The sequence below is a fragment of the Varanus komodoensis genome, unplaced genomic scaffold, assembly GCF_004798865.1.
Source record: "Varanus komodoensis strain SLA01 unplaced genomic scaffold, ASM479886v1 scaffold4, whole genome shotgun sequence".
Lineage (NCBI taxonomy): Eukaryota > Metazoa > Chordata > Lepidosauria > Squamata > Varanidae > Varanus > Varanus komodoensis.
The window spans coordinates 4,293,770-4,316,499 of NW_025335941.1; the positions used below are offsets into that span (position 1 = coordinate 4,293,770).

General features: G+C 38.9%; 1 protein-coding gene across 1 annotated transcript in view; it reads left to right on the forward strand.

Moving 5' to 3' along the window:
* Window positions 1-22,730, forward strand: part of IL1RAPL1 (interleukin 1 receptor accessory protein like 1) — a 581,999-nt gene that overhangs the window by 450,301 nt on the left and 108,968 nt on the right. The window contains exon 5 of the mRNA XM_044442750.1: window positions 6,130-6,141. Within this exon, the coding sequence (XP_044298685.1) occupies window positions 6,130-6,141 (12 nt within the window). The remainder of the gene's footprint in view (window positions 1-6,129; window positions 6,142-22,730) is intronic.

Sequence of the window (22,730 nt, forward strand, 5' to 3'; positions counted from 1 at the left end):
ATGGAATAAGGTGGGGATGATTCATCCATTCCCCATAACGTCCTTCCACAATTTCTTCAAGGTTGCTCAATCCTGTAGAGAAGATTGCTAGGGAACAGAGGGGAGGAGAGTGTGGGCCATACCACTATGTGAGTTCAAGTTTACTTTGATACCATCATTTGCTTCTTTGGCATAAGATAAAACCTACCTTTTCATTTTCTGGCAGATTTTCCTCTCCATAGAATTATTTGTTTATTTTTAGGTATTCAGTTGGTTCAAAATGTCCAATGTGAACATTGCTGTGTTACCAAATTACACTGTAGGATTCTAAGTGCAGTTTGACCCAGCATCAATGTTTTGTGGATTGTAGGTGAATGCATAAGGCCTTATGCACTGAAACCTTAATATTTCCTTTTCCTTTTTGGAATACTGAATCCAAATACATAGATTTCAAATGCATACCTTTGAGAAACCCATAGCTTCACATTTAGTACATTATAGTAATTTTTCTGCTGATCAATTGCTTCTGGTATTATCTGTATCTCTTTAATTTTACCATCTCCAAACAAGGGTGGTAAATGAGAGGCAAATAAAGCTCATAAAGTAGTACATGAATCCTTTACTAATTCTGTGGGAACATGTCCAAGCACACATGGGTGGGTTCAGAGGATTAAAAAACCTTATTATTTCCGAAGAGCTCTTGGTTTAAATGCATATGTTATTAGCTTATTGTTTGTGTTGAGATTGGATGGGAGGAAAGGAAAGAGAGCCAAGAGTAACTTAGAAATTAAACCCTTTGAGATGCAATTTTTTAAGGTACAAGTTATGTCTTTATTCTTTGACCATCTTCACTGGATTTAATTTTGGATGTTCTTCTTTTGCTACTGGATTGCCAAGACTTTCTTGCTTTTGATTTTCCAACACTATCTGCTTTGGAGGCTGGGCATGGCTGATATACCTGCTGCTCATAACAATAATGAAAGGGATTTAATATAAGGTTCTAGTCAATTCCTCAGCATGGTATAATTTGTTCCAGGATTCATTTTCCCACGTACATTTTCCATTCCTGTTGTGCTACATGCTGCTTATGATTGTCTGACTGGGGCTGAAGAAAAAATATGAGTAAGATGACAGAAGTTAAGACTTATTTTATTTGTTGTATCTTGGGCCTGTCAAAGTTCTTTTTTTCAATTCAAAATCCAGGACTAAGATCTCGATCTTCTTGTATCTGTCATATTCTCTCAAAACCTGTTTTCAGTCAGAGATGATCAAAAAGTGAAACTGTCTTCCCTTCAGTTGTTTGCTTGAACAACTGTCAAGCAATCCCTATAGGAGTCTATGACAGAGAATTGTTAAACACAGAAGGGGAAAGAGAATCATGGCAGTTACTTTTTATAATTAGTTAAAAAACTTATAGGAATGCTTCTGTATTTCCTCCCAAAATTTAGTAAATATTAAAATCAAAATGTCTGAAAGTGGCTTCTGATTTTATTTTGCTCAATAGAGATATGCCTCCCTTTTGGCATATGGAGTAAATTCACTTTTTTAAGAAAATGCTGAAAATGCATTCTTTTGACTTTCTGATGACAATAAGACATTCGAGGAGTAAGGCTGAACTTTCTGAGTTCTAGTTCTAGTTTTCTAATTTGGTTGTTCAGTAGATTTGATGTGTGTTACTGTTAGGTAGTGAAATGTGTATTAACATAGGCATTATGTATTGAGGCTCTTTGTTCAGTTAAGTAACACTGTGCTGCTCCCTAAATGTGCTAGGAATATTTTGTCTAAAGCTGTAGAGAATGGATCTACTATGGGGTGAGGGACTGTTAGTTCTAGAAACTTGGGCACCCAGCAGCTTTGGCCTCCAGGTATAAAGGGTATGTTCATGCATATGTATGTGTAGATATGTGTGCACGAGCTTGCATGTCTCTGTGTTATAGTTGTACCTGGTAATCTAAAACACACACACAACTCTGCATACAGTATGTGGCAGTGAGAATTGGAGCTGGGATGGGGAGGCTGCACTCGCAGGGGCAGGGCCAGGACCCTGCTCATTGCACCAGGTACGTCCATAATAAAACATCCCTCATTCACGAGTTAATCCTAGATGAGGGGGCAGACCTGGTTTGTATTACAGAGACCTGGGTGGGAGAAGTGGGGGAGTGGGGCTCACACAGCTGTGTCCACCCGGGTATCTAGTGCAGTACCAACCTCGCCTAGAGGGAAGGGGAGGTGGCATGGTTCTAATTTACAAAGAATCATTCTCCCTCATGAGACTTCCTGCACTCTCAAGGCCAGGTCTTGAGTGTCTGTACCTGGTGTTGGGTGATCAAGACAGACTGGGGACTCTGTTGGTGTACTGCATACCCTTCTGCCCAACAGACTATCTGCCTGAGCTGATGGAGATCATCTTGGACCTGGGGTTGAAGACCTCCAGGATTTTGGTTTTGGGGGACTGCAGGGGCCAGGACAACCATGGGGGTCCCAATATGTCACCAGCCAAACACATGAAAAGGGGTCGCAATCTTGACCTAGTCTTTTTGTTGGGACAGGAAGATGGTAATCTGGAAGTGAGGGATTTGGTGTTAATCCGTTTGTCATGGTCAGATCACTATCTTGTGAGGTTCAAGCTTGGAGGCAGTTTTCCCCTCTGTAAGGCTGCGGGTCCTATTAAATTGGTCCAACCCTGGAGCCTTATGGATCCTGATAGATTTCTGAGGGTTCTTGGGAAATTTCTGGTTGCTATGACTGGTGCTTCTGTCAACATCCTGGCTGATTTGTGGAATAGAGAATTGACCCAGGTGATTGACACGATCACCCCTAAGCACCCTCTCCCATCATGCAGAGCCTGCATGGCACCTTGGTATATGCCTGAACTGCAGGTAATGAAGCAGGCTGGGAGACAGCTAGAGTATAGGTGGAGGAAATCCCATGCTTATCTGACTGAACATGACTTAGAGATTATCGAGCCTATGCTGTGGTGGTGATGGCTGTGAAGAAGGAATTTTTGTCCACTTCCATCCTTATTTGTTTTTCGGCGCCAGGCTAAGACCTTTTTATTTTAAACTTATTTTAATTATTTAATTATTTAATTAATAGGATTTTAAATTTTTAGCTGAGAATGCACTGGGGGGGTTTAAACATTTTTTTTTAATTTGTTGTACTGTTATTATTTATGTATTTATGTATTCTTTGTGAGCTGCCCCGAGGCTTTGTTGCGATGGGGGCGGCATAGAAATGTTTTAATTAAATAATGCCATCCAGATTCCATCATACCATCAGTAGCTCATTGTGATGTTTTTGCCCAGCACTTTAGGGATAAAGTTGCTCAGATTTGCCACAAGCTGGACTCCACAGTTGATGTGGTTCTGAAGCAAGAAGTGTCCAGAGCACTTTCTGGTCTGCTCTTGTTGCATGAATTTCAATTCATGGCCTAAGGACATGGACAAGGGGCTTGGACAAGTCTGTCCAACAACCTGTTTACTTGACCCTTGCCCTTCTTGGCTGCTCACAGCTAAAGACAGGATGTGTATCTGGATCTGGGAGGCAGTGATCAGGTCCACTCTAAAGAGGCCAAACCTGGACCCAGAGCTTGCCACCAATTATAGAATGGTGGCAAGCTCTTTTTGAGCAAGGTGCTTGAGCAGGTGGTGGCTGGACAGCTCCAAGTTCTCTTGGAGGAAAAAACTGATCGTCTAGACCCATTCTAGTTTGGTTTCAGACCTGACTATCGGACTGAAAATGCCTTGGGCACATTGTATGATGACCTGTGCAGGGAGAGGGACATGGGGGAGTTCAAACCACACAGAATACTTTATTGTGCTGTTCTTTTTGTTGGCAGCTTGATTTTTTTTTAATGCACATCAATCTCTGAGGGATTTCTTTCCTGTTCTTTTGTTCCCATTCCTTTTTCTGGAAGAAAGTAATTGCTAGGTAATGGGTTGCACTCATACAGGGTGGTGGAGCAACTTTACCATAAGAAGGACCGCTGCTGCAGCCACCAGTGGAACTCAGGTGAGTCCCACCAGCTGCTTTCCTGTCATTGCATTTGCTACTACACTACTACAGCTTGAGTATCAAATCCAAGTCAAGGTTTCTATATTGCAAACTTCATGCGCCACACAAATAAAAAAGAAATAAAATGGGTATAACATTTATTCTTTTTATTAGAAATGAACGAAACATTCAGATATCCCCTTGGAGGGGATTGCATCTGCCAAATGTCAAACAAATAGTTGTAGGTTTGTCTGTGTGTATACTGTGCACCTTTATACTTTGCTTGTTTTTAAGGAAACTTCCAATAACCATTTTTATTATTATTATTTCCTGGCAGAACTGGATGAAATCTACAAAGGTAGTTACTTCTTCTGAGTGGTTTCGGCCTGCCAGTTTTGGATTAATATTTGTAGGAACTTTTGTGTAACAATAACCTTTACATTTTGATGATGTCCATAATTTGCACAAAAAAATATGTGCTTATCGTCCTTCGCCTCTTGTGGAACATTCTTCTGAAAATGACAAATTGAAAACCATTTTTATTTTTTTATTCATTACATAGCAAAGTCTGGTAATTCTAGAAAAATGGCATCCCCCGCAAATCAGTCTCCATCCCCCACCCCAATAAAGCATGGCCTGTGATTCCAAGGTGGGCCTGTGACTCATTCAGTTGGACTCACTCTCCCCCGTGATAATCAACATTTTACAGAAACAAACCCCACAAACTCTATTTAGAGAGGAGAGAGAATTTCTGTGTCTCTGAGCATGACTCTGTAAGAAAGCCTGATTGGGACCCACCTTTGGGTTGGTGGCTGGAGGGGGAAGCCCAGTAAGCATCAAAAATGTGCTGATGGAACCCAACTGTACTGTAGACTTGCCTGAATCTGATGCATAGTAGTTGGCACTGCATACACCTTCCTGCATTCTCAGTAAGTTTGTCCATTATTCGGTGCCCTCAGGTCCTGGAAGAAACAGAGCAGGCGTATAAGGAACAGAAGCAACTTTCTGCTTATCCCCACCCCAACCCCAAGTTGAAATTTCCAGTTGTCATCAAATGAAGACAATTTTTGATTCAAATGAGTGTCTCTTTTGTCTCTGCTTCTTTATAGACCCAGCTACTATAATAGTGACATAAAAATTCTGTAGTTTTGGAATGTGTCTTAACACTATTCTGTGGTTGATTTCCTGAGGCTGTAGTACTAATCACACTTATTTGCTAAGTTATTTGCACATTTACTTATTTCATCACATCTATTTCCAAGTGAGCATGCATGGAATATTTATGCAGCCAACCAGCCAGCCAGATGAATTTCATAGAACTAGAGCCATACATCTATAGCACTTCCCTTCTTAAAATAAGCTGCATTTATTAGGTTTTATCAGGGCATCAGTTATAATCTCCCTTAAGCCGATCTCTACTAGGAAACAGTAAACTATAAAAAAACCTAATTTCTTTTCTGACAGAGACGATCAAATATTACATATACAAGAAAGCTTGCCTCTTCATTGATGAAATGAGCTCCATAACTCATCCATAGACTGTACTAATTATCTCTCATGGAGCAAACTAACTTGACAGGAAAAAAAGCAGTCTTTTTAATAAGGTTATTTACTTCTTAATTAAAAAAACAAAATAATTAAGAATAGATTTAACTTCCTACAGCATTAGAACAGCTTGTTCAATGAAATTACTGCAACCCTCTAGACTCCCATTACTCTTGCATTGTGTAAATTTCTGTCAACATTTAACATGGAACTTGGCACTTTCACTCATCTCTGACAATTATACGTTGCAAAATATACTTACTGATACACACACAAATACCCATGTGTAATGTAGTGCCCATTTGGATATTCAGAAAGAGTTATGTCTTTGAAGTAAATGTGCATTTATTTATATATAATTATTTTGAAATATATATTTTAACCTGCCCTTCATCACATGATATCAGGGCAGTACACAGGAGGTATGTGTGTGACAATATAATAAACATAAGACACCATAGTAAAATAAGTGGGAAAGTAAAAGTGGAGAACAAACTTAACATTAACCTAGTTGGATAAATAAGTAAGTTTTAACATGATGCTGAACCAATAGTAGTGTGAACTCTAGTCAAGATTCAGAGGAAAGCTATCTGGGGTGCCATCATAGAAAAGCCCCTCTGGCTAGTTGCAAGTTCCTTGGAAGTCTCCTCTGAAGATCTTAAGACATGGAAAAAGTTGATACAACTAGTCATCTAGAGCTTCCGATGGAAGCATCACCACCTAGAAATTGGGCTTGGAAGCAAATATTTATTATTTTAATACATAAATGTTGAATGTAACACTTTAAGGATTTCTGTAACGTGATCCTATCTGGCTCTGCCATTTAAAATCCTAGTAACTGCATATTGCATGATTTAAATCTTCTGCATAATCTCCAAGGGGATTTCCACATTTCATGTAATCCATCCAGGGGGTTGCAAGAGAAAGAGGTTGCATTGCCAAACCACTCATCCAGTAGAAGTCATTATGTTCCACATATGACCTGCAGAATGCGCAGGGCCAACAAGTTTGTAAAACAGCTTCATAATTGTCATGGCAGCCATGAAGTCCCAAGCTGGTCCTCCTTTCCTCCACCATCTGCATGTATTCACCCCATCATGAATACTATTATTATATATTATTGGGACACAGTGGCACAGCGGGTTAAATCAATGAGCCACTGGGCTACCGATTGAAACAACTGGGCAGGTTGAAGCTGTGCAACAGAATGTACCAAGTTTTAGGGTGATAGTTGGAATACACTGGCTCTTGGAGTATCCAACATATGAAAATGAACACAAGGCTATGCTAGGTCATTCAACTGACTTTCACAAAGACTTTTCAAAGATATGCCATAAGAATACTATCCCTGATCTGTTTTCATGAACTGAGTATAAAATTCTTGACATTTAGAAAGGACACAGTATGTCAGCTTGAGTATGCTCACATTAAATCCTTGTAAGGATTATCAGCTTTAAAAAATGTTACAAAGTATTGATATTCAACTTTGAAATAGTTTTAAATATTAAGTATTGATATATAAATACAAACCTTCACAATTCCTTTCACATCTATACCCTTTCCCCAAACATGTCAAAGAGGTATTAGTGCCCCCTACAGTAAAATAGACCCTTTTTAGCATTCATTTGATGTTTTATCTTAAAGGACCTTGTTGGTGTTAAAAATACTAAATCGTAACTGTTGAGACAAAATAGTTAGCCCTGTATATTGTGTGCCCTGTATTTAATTTTCTTGATACCCTTGGCAAAGAAAGCCTGAAGTGTTATTTAAAGAATTATCCTCTCAAACTTCCTGGAAAATCAGGTGTGCATCTCATGATATGTCTTAGTTTATTTGTTACATTTTTCTGTAGCTATTAGCTGAAGTTTTCTGGGTGTTTCAAATGGAAAGTCAAGATGAAAAGCTATCCCAGAGCAGATGACTCTTAAGACAGAAATATGTATTAACTTACTTTCATACTGTCTTGAGGTACATAAAGTCATAGGTGGAGAGAATAGCAACACTTCTGTGTATGTATTCAAGCCATTTGACAGAAGTTTGAATCATGCTGGTTACCAATTCTGAATCTTCAAATATTACCCTATGAAACTAGTAAATCAGGTTTCCCCAATTTTCTCCTGATGTTCTAGTAGTTATTGCAAGGGTTTAATCTTAATGTGCAGCTAGAACAAAATATGCAGTGGAAGTTTTGGTGCAGTTGGGAATGTGGACTTTACTAATCAACACATCTTTTTTTCTTAAAAGGAATAGGTTAAGAAAATGAGAATAAAAATACAGCATTAAGATGATTATTGTTCCTTTCTATCTTCATTAATCTTCCATTAATCTACTAATAATAGATTATTGGGACCAACTGCTTGCTTGGCCAGTCAAAACTATTTATTAACTCATGTATCTATCAACAGTATATGTAGCTATACAACAGTGGCACTATCAGTAAAAAAGCAAAGATGATGACTATATAATTGTGCCTGGTTCTGTACCTCCTCTCACAGTACATCCATCACAACAAAATGTCTTAGTCGGATCATCACCATCTGGGGCTAGGTAAGAGAAGCAGTGCTGCTAGGATGCCTGAGGAAAGTCCTTCAAAACAAACACATCTTGCTTTGGCTGTGACTTTGGTTATGTACTCTTGTTTAGTCATTGAAAAGTGTGCTGATGCTTAGGGTATCATTCAATTAGAAGTAACAAGTTGTGATCAATGTAGAAGTTTCTTTCTCTCTTTTTTTAACTCAAATGAGAGTCTTTTTTTGGTTTTAAGTGTGGACATGACTGTTGTATTGATGAGGTATTCAGAATCAGCACTATGTGGTTCCACAATCTGACGACGAGCCATGAGTGTTCACATTTCTATATTCTGTGTATAATGCAAGAAAATGGACCAAATGGACAATGTCAGCTTGTGAAAATCATGGATGCTGTCAAGTTGAACTATCTCCTCATATTCTAGCAAGAGTTCTGCCAGACTGAAGTCTCTACCTAGTGCATTCTGAACTGCTTCCAGGTTTATTGAAGGTTGTGAGGTGGCAAAAGCTTTCATAATAAGGAATAGATCAACATCAACTTCACAGCACTGAACTCAGCAAGAGAGTTAACTACCTCATTACAGACAATGCCAACATCTCTCCTGTCAAATACATACCAGTGGTGTTCCTTGTGCCTCTTCTTATGCTTTGTTACTAGCTGAACTCCTTCCAGCATCAGATTTCCATCTGGCTGTGTAACAGCTTTATCCTCAGTAGCCTTGACCTACCCACCAAGTAAATACTGCTCTTTCAGTGTCAATAACTTTGATTTTAGCAACTCTGGCAGCTTTTCTGTAACAAACCTGGTGATACCAAGTCCTTGCAGCTGCTTCCTGCACTGGGATCTCTTCTCACATAATACAGCCTTCAAAGGTTGTTGCCTCTGATACAAGATCAGGACTGGAAGAAGAGGTGGGGCTGGAATATGTAGCTGAATTGCCAAAGCCAAAAAATACAGAGATAAGACAGAAGCTGAGGATAACCTGTCCATTTCAAGTTCTGTAGAAAACTTGGTCAAGCATCCAGAGATGGGTGGGGATGGCCTAAACAGTATCTGCTCAATTTTATGGCAGACCAGTTGAAAAGTGTCATATGTCTGTGGTGATTAACCCAGGGTAAGAACCACCCTGAAGATGGAGACTTCTCCTTTTGGTTTGGAAGGAAGATGCCATGGGCTTGTCTCCCCACCACTCAGAGCAGGACAAGTACCTATTCAAGACTCTAAATGCATTAACCAGAAAGGACAGAAGTAAAACTGGGTCTTCATCAAGGAGGAATGCAAGAAACCCATGAGGAGTTATTCATGAAGAGGAAAAAAATAAAGACATTCAGACTGAGTGCAGCAATGAGAAGGAAAACTCTGTCCATCTGGCCCAAAAAACCTTGGGCAGTGTAAAGTAGAGCAGTTATTGGCGTCTGCAATGTATTGAAGTTCTCTGATTCTGTGTGCTGATGAATGGAAATACTTACCTCCCAGTTTCTGGAATATATGCTGGACTTCACGAAGTTATTTGTAATCTCTAGACAAGTTTTGACCAGTAGACTCTACACCAGAATATTAGCAGAAAGAGGGACAGAAGATTCTTCATTTTGGATGGGAAGAGATTCCATGAACCGGATTTCTTGTCTAATGTTGACAGATGGTCCTTTTATGACCAAATAGAGCATGTCTAACTGCCTTGCCACAGGCATCTTCAACTGTTCACCCCCAGATTTCACAATGACATGCATCATTCCATAAATGTTCTCAATTCAGGATGAGTCCATATTAACGTGTCAGGGGCAACACCAGTGCATCCTCAGTCAATATCTTCATTCTAATGCAACTAGTTTAGCAAAAAAATATTTGGAAGAAAAGATATACAAGCAATTAACGACAGCTTCAAACTAGTAGAAAACTGAGCAACTGGTCTTATAGCATCCCTGCAGACACAGACATTCTGCTTGTCCTAGCCAGCAAGAAATTCTTTCCAAAGGCAAAGTGAATCATTGAAATCTGAGCACCACTCAAGCAAAGCAACCTGTGTCTCCAGTAGTTGCTCTTCTGCTCAGATGTTCTTGATCTGACCTCTTCCTTCACAACCTCTCAGAAAAATGTAGCCTGAGTAACAGAGTTCTCTCTAGTCCTTTGGTTTACTCAAGGGGCTTGTCCAAGTCACCTTGCTGTACATTTGAGAGTAGCCAAGAAGCAAAACGGATAACAAATGCTTTATTGACTACAACTAAATAAACCACTTCTGAATCATCTTACCTTGAAAACCCTACAATGAAATACTGCAAAATGAAACAAGAGATAGTGCCAGGAGATCAGATCTCCATGTTGGAAGGCAGTGTGCTACAGGGGAAGAGCAAAGGACAAGTACGAATCATGCAGTTGCTAATGACTCATCTAGATCAAAGCCAAATGGAAGTCCAGTGGCTAACAAGCACAGAGCTGAAAGAAAAGTCTGATGTTGCACAACACATACAATCAAAACATCGAATGTGAGATGTATGAATTGATGCAAACTTGCAACAATAGAGTAAGAAACAGCACAGTGAAACATCACAGTACTAATGATACATCTTTATATGGTTCAAGATTCTCTGTTTTTAGATTATGGTACCATCTTGTAGTTGTAAGTTGAGTATACCCTGTTTCCATTCAATTGTATCCAGAGGAATTCTGTACTAAAGGCCATACCTACTAATAATTTATCTGTTAGTAGCAGCAGAACATTTATGATGCTTATTTATTTCACATATTCTAGAAAAGATTTCTAGAAAATGTCCCAGAAGACTGAATCCTTTGCATGTTTAGACAGAAAACAAGTTCTACAACTCCCAGCTCTCTGAAGCCAGCTGTGAACCCTAATTTACCAGGCTAGTGGCTAACAGAGAGAGGTACAGTCCCTGTGGTAATATTTGCCTCTGTCATCAAAGCACAATGTAACCTTAGGCAAGCCACTTCCTCTCAGCATCAGACCATCAGCTGCAGGATTACTGTAAGGATTTCAACAAGATAATGCTTTCCATCACTCTATAGCACAACGCTTGGCAGCAGTATGTAAATGTGTTACAATTGTTACTCATGCCAAAAGATGCTAGGAGAGAGCAAGTCCATAGCATATGTGCTATTGCTGCCTTGCTGCATTGCATCTCCAGCAATATTTTGTAGATTTACTGTTATTTTAACAAACCTTTTAGAAGTGCAATTGACTTGCAACTTGTTGGCTTAAACTTAGCTACAAATTGAAAGAGAAAGAAATTGACCAAAACCTACCTCCCACAGTTGAGACAGAATTTATATGGCAGATTCAACACTCAACTGACAGCATGAACTGTACAAATCTGGTTTAACTTTCTATTTATCTAGAATAGAATAAGTTAATTTCTTCAGAATTTTAGATATTCTTCCAGAACATTAATAAGTAATTGTAGCTTTGAGTCAGGGAGAATTTTGGCCCTGATACAGTCTCTAGCAAATAGATAAACTTCTGTTAATTGGCTGAGGCGGGAGGAACATTTGGCCCACATTCCATCTCCTGCAGATGTCCATGCTTCTGTTACAGTATAGATTAAAATACAGTATTTAACCACTAAATCCATAGATGGCATGTGTAATTGGGGGGAGGTGTCTAACAGAATACATTAACATTGCTGGGGATCCAGAAATAACATTTTCAAACAAAACATAAAATGTATCTGCATGAGGCCACTATTAATTACCACAAATATTTAATATCAACATGTTTTATATATACCTGTATTCTACCAGATTCTCCAGGTTTGCTGAGTAACCACATCTTATATAGTTAAAAATAATAATTTGTAACTCCTAGAGATCTTTAACATTTCACTCAGCACATAATACATAGATTGGCATTGCACATCATCAGATCATTTTGTAATTTAAAGGAATGGACACCTATGTAAAATGTAACATTTGGAAATCTCATGTGACTCAAATCAAGTAACTCTGTATAGTATTTATTAGTAGTTTCCTAAGAATGCAACTACCAAGGTTGGGAAGGAATGAATGCTCATCTTTTGGATCCTATGATACAAATGTGCCTTAAAATAACTATTCATTTATAAAGCCATTTGAGGACCTATACAACTAGAGCAACAGGAACAAAAGGGCAGAAAATACTTTGAGTTGTATCCAGACTAAATCAGGTTGCCTTGGTTCCTACTGAAATCAAAGTGACTTAGTCATGACTAACTTAGTGTGTGTGCACAAACACACATTTGTTTGTTTGTTTTTAATGTTTTAAAGTTCATATCCCACATTTTTCCTAAACATGGATTCAAGTCAGCTTATAAAGCAGAAACATAATGTGGTGTTCTAACATATATAAACTCCAACATCCTTAATCACAGTAGCAATGATTAGGTAAAACAAGCTGTAAAACAAATAAAAATAATTCCTGAAAAACAACATCATAAAGACAAGCATTAAACAGGAGAAACCAAGTGGGTGGAAGGTGTTCAGTAAACTCTAGTTTTCTTGTCAAAACTCATCATATAACCAAGGCACTGGTTACATGCGCAGGGTTCAAGAGATTAGCAGATTTTTAAAGGGCAGGACATTTTGGAAGGCTTTCATTCATAGAGCATGAGAGTAACAACAGCAACAACAACATGCAAGGTAAGTGCCACTATAGAACAGGGCCTATTTCTACTAGCTACTTAACCAGGCTGTATAAGAGCAAATAATTTTGAGTAAAGCCTTCAGTGAGAGCGGATACAGGAAGGGACTTATGGATGAAGGTGGTGCTTAAGGTAGACTATCTCAAAACCACTACCTTGTACTGAGCCTGGAAAACAAACCAGCAAGAGTGCAGATTAAATGCCTGATTTAAAATTATTCTGTTAGCCTTTAAGGATAGAATGCTGGCTATAGCCAACACAACAGCAATAGAATTTTGCATGATCTGCAGTTTCCAAATGCTTTTCAAGATAGCTCTACAAAGAGACGTTGCAGTAGTCCTGTCTGGAGGAAATCTGGGCATGGATGACTGTGACAAATGCAACTTCATCAGGAAGGACTGCAGCAGGCAGAATAGCCAAAACTGGAAAAGGTGTCCTTTGCTTGTGATACTTCCTGAACATCTAAGAAGAGGAGTTAGGAGCACTCCCAAACTATGGAACTGATATTTCATAGGAATGAAACTCCATCAGTAACAAGCTGCATACCCAAACCCAAGTCAGATGGCCTATCCAGCAGGTGCACTCATAAGCACCTAAGTTTTCTAATTTATTTCAATGAGACTTAAGCATGACTAATTTAGAGTGTGATCCATATGTGTTTCAACACTGAGTCCTATTTAGCTCAATGAGATTTACTCCACCTCCCTGTTCTGGCAGTAGCCTTCTGAAGGCAGAGGCAGTAGATGGCAGCTAAAGAAATGGAATGTTCATTATCACTGCTCCAAAGGTCCCAGGGGTAGCTGGCAAGCATTTTATTGCCTGTGCTAGTTCTTTTGGAGGACATGTCAGCATGTATCTGAATAGAAGAGAGGGAAGAGGGGATGCTGCGCAGGAGTGGTGCTTCCTCAGGTTAAGATACTGAGACAAGGCAGGCATAGGTTCAGAACCCAGATGAGCAATGCAAGAACAGAAAGCAGGTGATGGGTGAATTGTCAAGAGCTCCAGACTTCCACTGCAGCTGTGAACTGAATTAGGAAAAGTTATAATGATTCATTATAAAGAAGGCTTTCCCCCTATACAAATGATTTAGCAGGCATTACTTGCTCTTTGTAACTTAATTTTCCAAATGCAGTAAAATGTAATATGCATATTAATAAGCATTTTTCAAAAAGGCATATAATTACTTTTGGAATATAGGGAGTACTATATGGAATTTTAAAACCTGCATTAAAAATGTTACACAACCTGGTAGACCATTCAGATGTCCCAACTTGTTGTTGTTATGAACAGTCCATTGACTTTGTTACTGAAATGTTAATATAGCTGGGAAGACATCCTCCTCAACCATTTTTGCTGGAAAATTCTGACTTTAGCTAAACTTTAGAGAAGAAATAATAATAGCCCTTGACACAGCCATCTTCAAACTTCTGTTCTGTACTTTGTAATCATCTTGTGATGATAAATAGTTACTTTTCAGGATTAATTTAATTCAGTGGGGAATTGAACTTTGCCAGCATCATGTGCCTTTTTGCTGTATAATATGTATATAGTTATATAAAATTGAGGTACACTTAACATTTTGGTTTTGGACATATTTTTACAAACTATTTTATGTTATGTTTCAAAGAAAAATATTTATAATATTTATATTGGGAAAACCCTCATTGATTGTTAAGGGCACTTAAAAAAATTAGACCTACTCAGTTTTATGTGGAGTGTGACAAGGTTATATTCTAATGTTTGACATGTTCATTATTAAAATGTTGTCATTCCCTTCCCTCCCCTGAACCAGAGAGATGAATTCATTAGAGATGGGTAAATAAAAAAGTGATTTTCTCTCTAAATTAATATAATGACACACTTTCGTGATGAATTTTCTAAATCGTTTCCAGGTTATACTTTCCTCTCCATGGGTTCAATTATCTTTGTCATAAAAAAGAGCTTTTTCACAGACAACCTTTACCCATTTTTCAAAGCCTAATTTAAGTATAAAGCTGTTAATATCACATTTTAAAGGGAATGATGGATTGCCTTTTAACCTATTTGAAATTTTTCAGATTAGATACTATAATATTCATAGATATAACTTTACCAATTATGAGAAGGGAAAACTGAAAACACAAATATGGCTTTAACCTTGAAAGCTGACATGAGTTCCAATGAGACCAAATCTAGCTTGTTTCTGTACTCAGAAGAAAGCTTTTTTTCTCTTTAAATTGGTCAGAAGAACTTTTTTAAGGACTCTTGTTATTTTAAGGACTCTCCCCTTAAGCACCTGGATCCATAAAGAGACAAAAAGGGGAAAAGTGTGCATGGCCATTTGGAGCTTGTTTCCTGCTTTTTTATGACAGCTGCTTTACTCTTAAGTGTAAAGTTTCTTGAAGTGAAAGACTCTTCACAAGAAAACCTGTGCGTCTGAAACAAAAAGCAAAATTCTTGATATACTTGCTGTTCTTATGTATGCCTTTTGATCCAGGACAAGTTGTTTTGCCACCTAAGGGCAGATGCATTGTGGGAACTGCAACTAGAGATGTGGAAGGATCCATATTGGCGGTGGAAATTTGGTGGATTCCTTGGGCTCAGCTCCCAGAGCTCCAGTCTATTTGGTTGTGCTGTGAGACTGAGTTCCTGGTAAGCACCCCAAGCATTTGTTCAGCACCTACCAGGAACTGAGTCCCACTTAATAACTGCCCAAGCAGCTTTCCTATTCCACATCAACATGCAGCAGCCTTTGTTTGCACGGTTGCACATGTTGCAGAAGAATGCTGCTAGCTGGCAACCTTTCTTTCGTAAGCATTTTCTCTCTTCCTCTTGGCTAAGCCCATTTTCTAAGACTGAGCTGAGCATGAGAAGAAGTTTGTAAACATGATAGGGAAAGCTTCATCACAACCCTACTCTCAACCCCAAACCCCTATTGTCAATGTAATGCAATCATAAAGCACGTTGCACAGTAAATATTCTATAGTTTTGGACCTAGTTTAACTTAAAAGCAGTTGAAATACAAAGTGTGCCTTGATTGTCATTGAACCATGAGCTGATGTTGAACGATTCAGAGCTCACAACCCAACAACAAATGATGGACTTTATTCCTGGGTTGTTCATCATTAACACCCACCATAGTTGAGAGTTTGCATATAGTGGCAACAAATGATTCAACAGAAATCCATGATTCAATGACAACCCGTACTCAACCTGTATTCTGGACTCAGAATGTGCAAATTAAGCCATAGGTATCACTGTCATCAAGAATAGGTATGGTTGAGCATGTACCAACAACTCATACCTCAGCAGGATCCTGCTGACAATGGCCGCTGGCATTGCTCAGCCTCATCACTTTCGTATTTTGCTTATACACCCGCCTCTCATTCTGGCAAGGATGATGGAGTGGAGGAGGAGGAAGAGATGCCATTTCTATTTGTTCACTGCTCCTCTATGTATTAAGCCAGTGGCAGCAATGATGAGAAGGATGATGTGGACCAACAGCAACTAGAGACAATGGTGGTGGAAGAATGGCTGAAGATGGAAGCACTGGGGGCATTTTGACCAATTGTTCTCAAGAACCTGGACCCACCATGGGATATAACTTACATGAGGAATTCTGCATGTAGTCTGCAGATACAGATACTGTATATGTGCTGGGCTATCAGTTCAAGTTTCCAAAGAGGAGTACCAACTCTCACAAGACAAACATTGCACTACCCCGATTAAGAGGTAACCTCACTAGTGTCCTTAGTGATAGCTCTCAAAATATTTTTTTAAGTTAGGGAGTTACAAATTGGCTAAATTTGGGCAATCAGAGGAGGAGAATAAAGGGTCCTTTCCTTTATATCCATTGATATTTTCCACTGACTGCCATGATCCACATATATGTATTCCTTCGCAAGCAATGTTGTCTCAGTTTCAGGATGAGAGTGTTCTTATTCTGAATTAATTTCCTCAGGTGTGAGAAAATTGAGACACCTGTCCTATCTTCCATATGAAATTAATGAGCTCAAAACATAGGTAACCTTTTTGTTTGTTAATTGTATTTGGTTTTCTCCAAGGCTGCATCAAACATTCCTAGCTGAATATTTGTTTCTAAAATTGCCTTATGACTGAAAATCAGCATATGTTTGTTTGTTTGTTTGTTTTAATGCATTTAGATTGCATCTATACAAGAATAGGTCTCCAGATGGCCTTATATATAATATAAATAACTGTAACAGAACTTTAAAATATATAATAAAGCAGAAGCAGTGTGACATGCCAGCAGCTGAATTCCCTGTACTGAAGAGAAGGGTGGAGAAAATATAACTACATTTCAAGTAACAAATAATGTAATAACTGTTTTTACAAAATCTGAAGCAATCACTTCGAATATATAAAATAATAAATCTTTCATTTTTAAAAGAACGTCTGAAAGCATAAGGACAGCTGACATAGTTATAAGTACATTCAGTTTCCACAAGCCACTTACTATTTGCCTATGATGTACATGAGCTTTACATAGCTATTTGAAATGTCATGCAACCAGACATAAGGACAGAATTTTCCAACAATTTGGTTCATGCTTCCTTTCAAGTCATAGTTGTGAGTCTGGCTTAGGGAATGCATATTTGCCTTGGTGGAACAAAATTGCTTCTCTCTGTAATTTTGCATGGAGGAGGGTGTTCTACAAGCTACATAATGACATCATTTAGCCAATAGCATTGGGGGAAACATAAGGCAGTATTTCACTGCAGAATTATTTAACATACCCGTCAATCATATGTGATAAAGATTCCTAAACCTAGAGTATCTTTAGAGAAAATGGATTCCTTCTTATGCTGTATTATTATTTTTAAATTGCATTTTAATACTACATTAATATTGCATTGTGTTACATTGTTTATTAATATTGCTGCCATGTATAGCCCTAGTGGAACCACCATGACACTCTCTCACAGCTGTTCATTTATCTGCTTTGACTGCTCTTAGCCGAAAGTTAAGCTGTTGGCCTGGCAGATCCTGCAATCTGTTATCTTCTCTTTGTTCAAGCCTGTATAGTCAACATTTTAATTCATTTAGTGTTTTGCAAACTGCCTTCTATGCACAAGGCATTATACAAAGAATCAGAAAGCACGTATCTACCCAAAGAACTTACCATCTAAAAGCAGGCACCAAGGAAACAGCAGAGGAAAGGATCAGGGGATTTGAACTGGGATAAATAAGACAACATATTCAATTATGCCCATCTTATATACTTGGGCTTATTTCTAGGGAAGTACTGCAACAAGTAAATTATTCCAGAGTTTGCATGGCAAGAGGACAGTCTAATGCAGCAACCATCATTATACTGAAGGCAAACTTCTGAACTTCTTTGCACCTGAGAGTTGCCACAGCAGAACTTTGATCAAGGCCTCATACCTGTATTTAATCTACCCATGTGTTCTCTGGGCTAGGGCTCCTGAAATCAGTTTCTGAATTTGGAGCTGAGTGTAAGAATCAGAGCTAGGTCTTGAACTGGAGACAGGCTGAAGTGGACTGCTGCTCTATTCCCAATCAACTGTGTCCATAGAAGTGTCTGACGTCTCAGTATACAGTCCTGGGAAGTTCGCCATGGTGAGCCATCATTCCCTTGTCTATGTCATGGAGCCCTGACTAAGCTTTGTCCACACAAATGCACTTCTCACATGATGGAGATAAAGAAGTAAACAGACAGATATAATGTATCGAACAGTGTCCAGTTTTTCCCCAGCACGCTCTCCAAACTTTTTATTTACACCTTGTTCTTTTCCGGTCTAACCACAATGCTGTGCTGGACTGATATTGTACTTAATACAGTGGTACTTCAGCTCAGAAATACCTCAGTTCACGACCAAATCGGGTTGCGAACAAAAATTTCAGAAAAATTTTGATTCAGGTCACGAATTCCACATTGGGTGACAATCGTGATCGCATCCGTCTTCCCTGCATGATTGTGCTCAGGGGTGGGTGATTAGATGGCCGTGATCATGGTTGCACTGGTGCAGTGAAGACGTGCATGATCGCAGTCATGGTGGGGAGATGGCCGCGATTGTGCTGGGGCGGGGGGGAGATGGCTGCGATCATGCCCGTCTTCCCTGCATGAGCACGACCGCGATCGTGCCTGTCTTCCCTGAATGAGCACAAATGCAATCACGCCCGTCTCCCCACCAAGCATGCCCATGATATGCCTGTCTCCCCCAAGTGTGACCACGATCACACCCGTCTTTCCTGCATGAGTCCATCTCCCCCCCAGTGTGCCCACAATCGCAACCCCACCCCGAGCACGATCGCTATCAAATTATTATGGTTTGGACTCTCCCTCCAAACAATAACCTCCCCTGCAACTATGTTAGTGTTCTCTACTGTACTTTGTTACTTGGTTTCACATTTTTGTGATTAAAAAAAAATATTTACAGAACAGATTAACCTTATTTACATTAAACCAGGGGTCTCAAACTCGTGGCCCGCGGGCCAATTGCCGGGACGGGCGGGGCATAGGGGAGGGGCCCTGCAGCCTTCAAAATGCCGCCGGCGCCCAGGCCGGCCTCCGGGAGCAACGCGGGATGAGCGGCCCACCACCACCACGGTGGTGGAATACTTGATGTGGCCCAGCCTCACCCAGACTCTACTTCCAGCGGCCCCCAGGTAAGTTGAGTTTGAGACCCCTGCATTAAACCTTATGGGGAAATTTGACTTGGCTCGTGACCAAATTTGTAGGGTTCAGAATGGATTATCCTTATTTACATTGAACCTTATGGGGGAATTTGACTTGGCTCACGACCAATTTGGGTAGTGACCAGAGTTGTGGAATGGATTAAGTTTGTGAGCCGAGGTACCACTGTATTAGGGTGCATGGAGAAGTTAAGATGTTTTAATCACTATCTGCCAACTTAACTCCTTCAGTTAGGACATAGAGCCACTAAGAAACATTTCCTCAGACAAGCATTAACTCTTTTGTTCAAGATCCCTAATCAGGTCTTTAAGAATCACCAAGCAGAATAATAATGTATCAGTCCCAACTTAATGTGGCTTTCTTATCACTTTTGCTGAACTCCTGGGCTTGTGTATCTATAAGAAGGTGGTAAGTAAAAAAAATTAAGTAAAAAAAATGTTGCCACCTCATGCACACCATGGTTCAAACATACAAATACTAGCAATTGGGAGAAGCTGAATGCCACATGGAAGAGATTAATGCTTTAACGAAAAATCCATGTGGTCAGTGTGCCATTAACTACATTTCCCAGTTTCTTTCAACTCTACATATTATCACACAACTCTGTCTATTCCAGATTTACAACCAACCAGGTTAGTATTTCATGTAGAGTGGCATATGCTTTTTTTGCTTATCTTTCCTAAGCAATATATAACATATTGTGTATAGGACCCAAAGGTTTATAGTCTGAAAGGAGTCAAAAGACAATAAAGACTTGCATGTTATTCCAAGGTCTTTTTCCACAAGGCCTCCACACATTGCAGCCAGTGGTCTTAATACTATTCTCTATTATCTTTGCATTCATGGAGAGTTTTTGTTATGTCTCTCTGGTCTTTATTGCAATAATTCATCTGACCTCAACTCCTGTAACTTTTTTCTCCTTGAATCAGTCTGAAATGCTACTGCTGAACTTCTTTTCCCTTCTGTCTGATTTCATCATGTCAGTATTTTTCATAGTGCCTTTACTGATACTCTCTCTTATATCATTTGAAGTTGTTTAAAAAGATAACTAATAATATACCATCTATAGCTTCCACACCCCTTTACTTCTTTGGTTCATCATGTTCCCAGATCTCTTTGCATCCCCTTCAGTCGTTTATTTAGTACATGTTTATCATTGTGGTAATAATTCTTAATTCGCCTAGTTCAGCCGTACAGATGAGTTTTGCTTGTTTTATTGGAGTACTGCATTATACTTAGATAGTTCAAAATACATCACAACAAACAACATTGTGTCATAGTACATATGTGTTTTTGTCTGTTTTTGTTTTTTGCCTGGAAGATTATTAATGTGTGCTTCCCAGTATATAAGTGGGATTACCAACAACCTTGTTTATTCTTCCCTTTCTTGAATGTATTCCATCAACCAATGCACCTGTAGCAGCTGCTGCTCTTTTCAAGGGATGCTATGGTAGCTGCATACCAGGATCATGGAATCCACAATTCTGGGTTCAGATGACTGGAGAAACCATGGTTAAATGTAGACACCATAGAACAGACTACTGTTTCTTATTGTGGTTTCTAAAGTCCAAATATACAATGCTGAAATATCACAACAGGGTTCAAATAACGTGACAGGCCATCCTGTACTAGAAACCGCCATGGTTTGTCCTGTCATGCTAATCTACCTTATTATTAATTACATTTCTTTACTGTGCATAGCCAAAGCTCTCTGGACACTTTATATTTCCTAAATGTTATGAACATGAAACAAGAAAAAAAGGAAGAGGTTCAAGTGGCACTCAAATCTACATTGTACACAATGCAGTGGAAGGTATCACTAACAGAATCTGATAAACATCACATTTTGATGTTAATCATTTCAGAAGCAAATATTAAAACTGAAACAGGAACGTGAACCAAGGGAAAGAAAGAAATTCAGTTAGTTTACTCTTTGGAACCGATGTGCTGAAACTCCATTTTGAGGAGGCTCTCAAAAGACATATTCCAGCAGTGGGCAGAACATAAAGCTCTTATTCCCAGTAAATCATCTTTTGCAAAGGCCTTTTCCCCAGCTTTTCAGAATGTAGAAAATGCACAAGTCCAGAAAATACTAAGTAATTAATAGCAAAAAGAATTGAGCCAAGAGAAGGGGCAGGGCCATCTGGAACCCAGGAGGGATGGCCCTAGGCTGGAGGTCCTTGAATCCTGCAATGCATGAACCCAAGCTCAGTAATCCTTTGACATTTGTTTCCAGTTTGCTACGGCCTAGAAATGTGTGCACAAATGCATATATTTAGAAAGAATACTCACAACAATGTGTGTGTGTATGGGTGTGTGTGAGGGGGGTTAATAAGCTATTAAAATACATTATATTTGGAAAACTGCAAATTTGTATTGCATAAATCCATGCATGCACAGAAATAAGAACAACAATTCTTACAACTCTTCATGTGAAATATTCAGGAAAAGAAAAGATTCGGGAAAAAAATCAAAAATTTGTTCATGAGAATGAGAAATTGAGAGGAATTAGATTCGGTAATTCCTGCAATATATCCTCTAGTTTATGTTCCCCAGCATAGTGTCTCTAATACTAGAATGGTATACATCCATTATGACTAGCAGCCACTGAAAGTTCCATCTTCCATGACTTTGTCTAATTCCCATTTAAAGGTGTCAAGGCTGAGGCCAATCACTATATATTGTGGCAGTAAATTCCATATTTGAACTTTGCTCTGTCTGAAAAACTGACAGAGCTTTTCTGTCCTGAACCTATCACAGAACGATCCCAGTTTCCAGTTTTTTGAGACAAGGAGAATGTATCCCTATCCATTTTCTCCAAACCAGGCATAAGAAGAATTCCACCTTTGAACTTTGTAGAAATAGAAATTGTATACACATAGATTCTACACAAAAGATCAGATAAACACATGCAGATTGGAAACAAAGTATCTGTGAATTCCACTTCCTAGTTTTCAGTGGAAAGGAGTTGTTTGGTTTGTTGCTGTATGTTTGTTTGCTTTGTATTGTTTTTGCTTTGTTCTGTTTCTTTCTTTGCTTGTTTGTTTTTGGCATATTCGGTTAGATGGACCCTCTCCTGAAGCCTGCAGTGATACAACTTTTTTTTTTGTAAAATGTTGTATAGTAACCTTTTAAACATGTTTTAATATGGTTCATATTTTAGATTGCATGTTCATGTGTTGTAAACCATCCAGAGAGCTTTGGCCATTATGTGGTATATAAACAACAACAACATAGACACAGATTTGAGACACATTTAAGAAATACTACTATAAGCTTCAGCCTCTTATCCTTGGTGATGTATAGTTTTTTCAAGATTCAGAACAATTCCAAGTATCCAAAAGCAAACCATCTGAAAATCAAAATATGATTCTTATAGGAAACAGAAATATGAG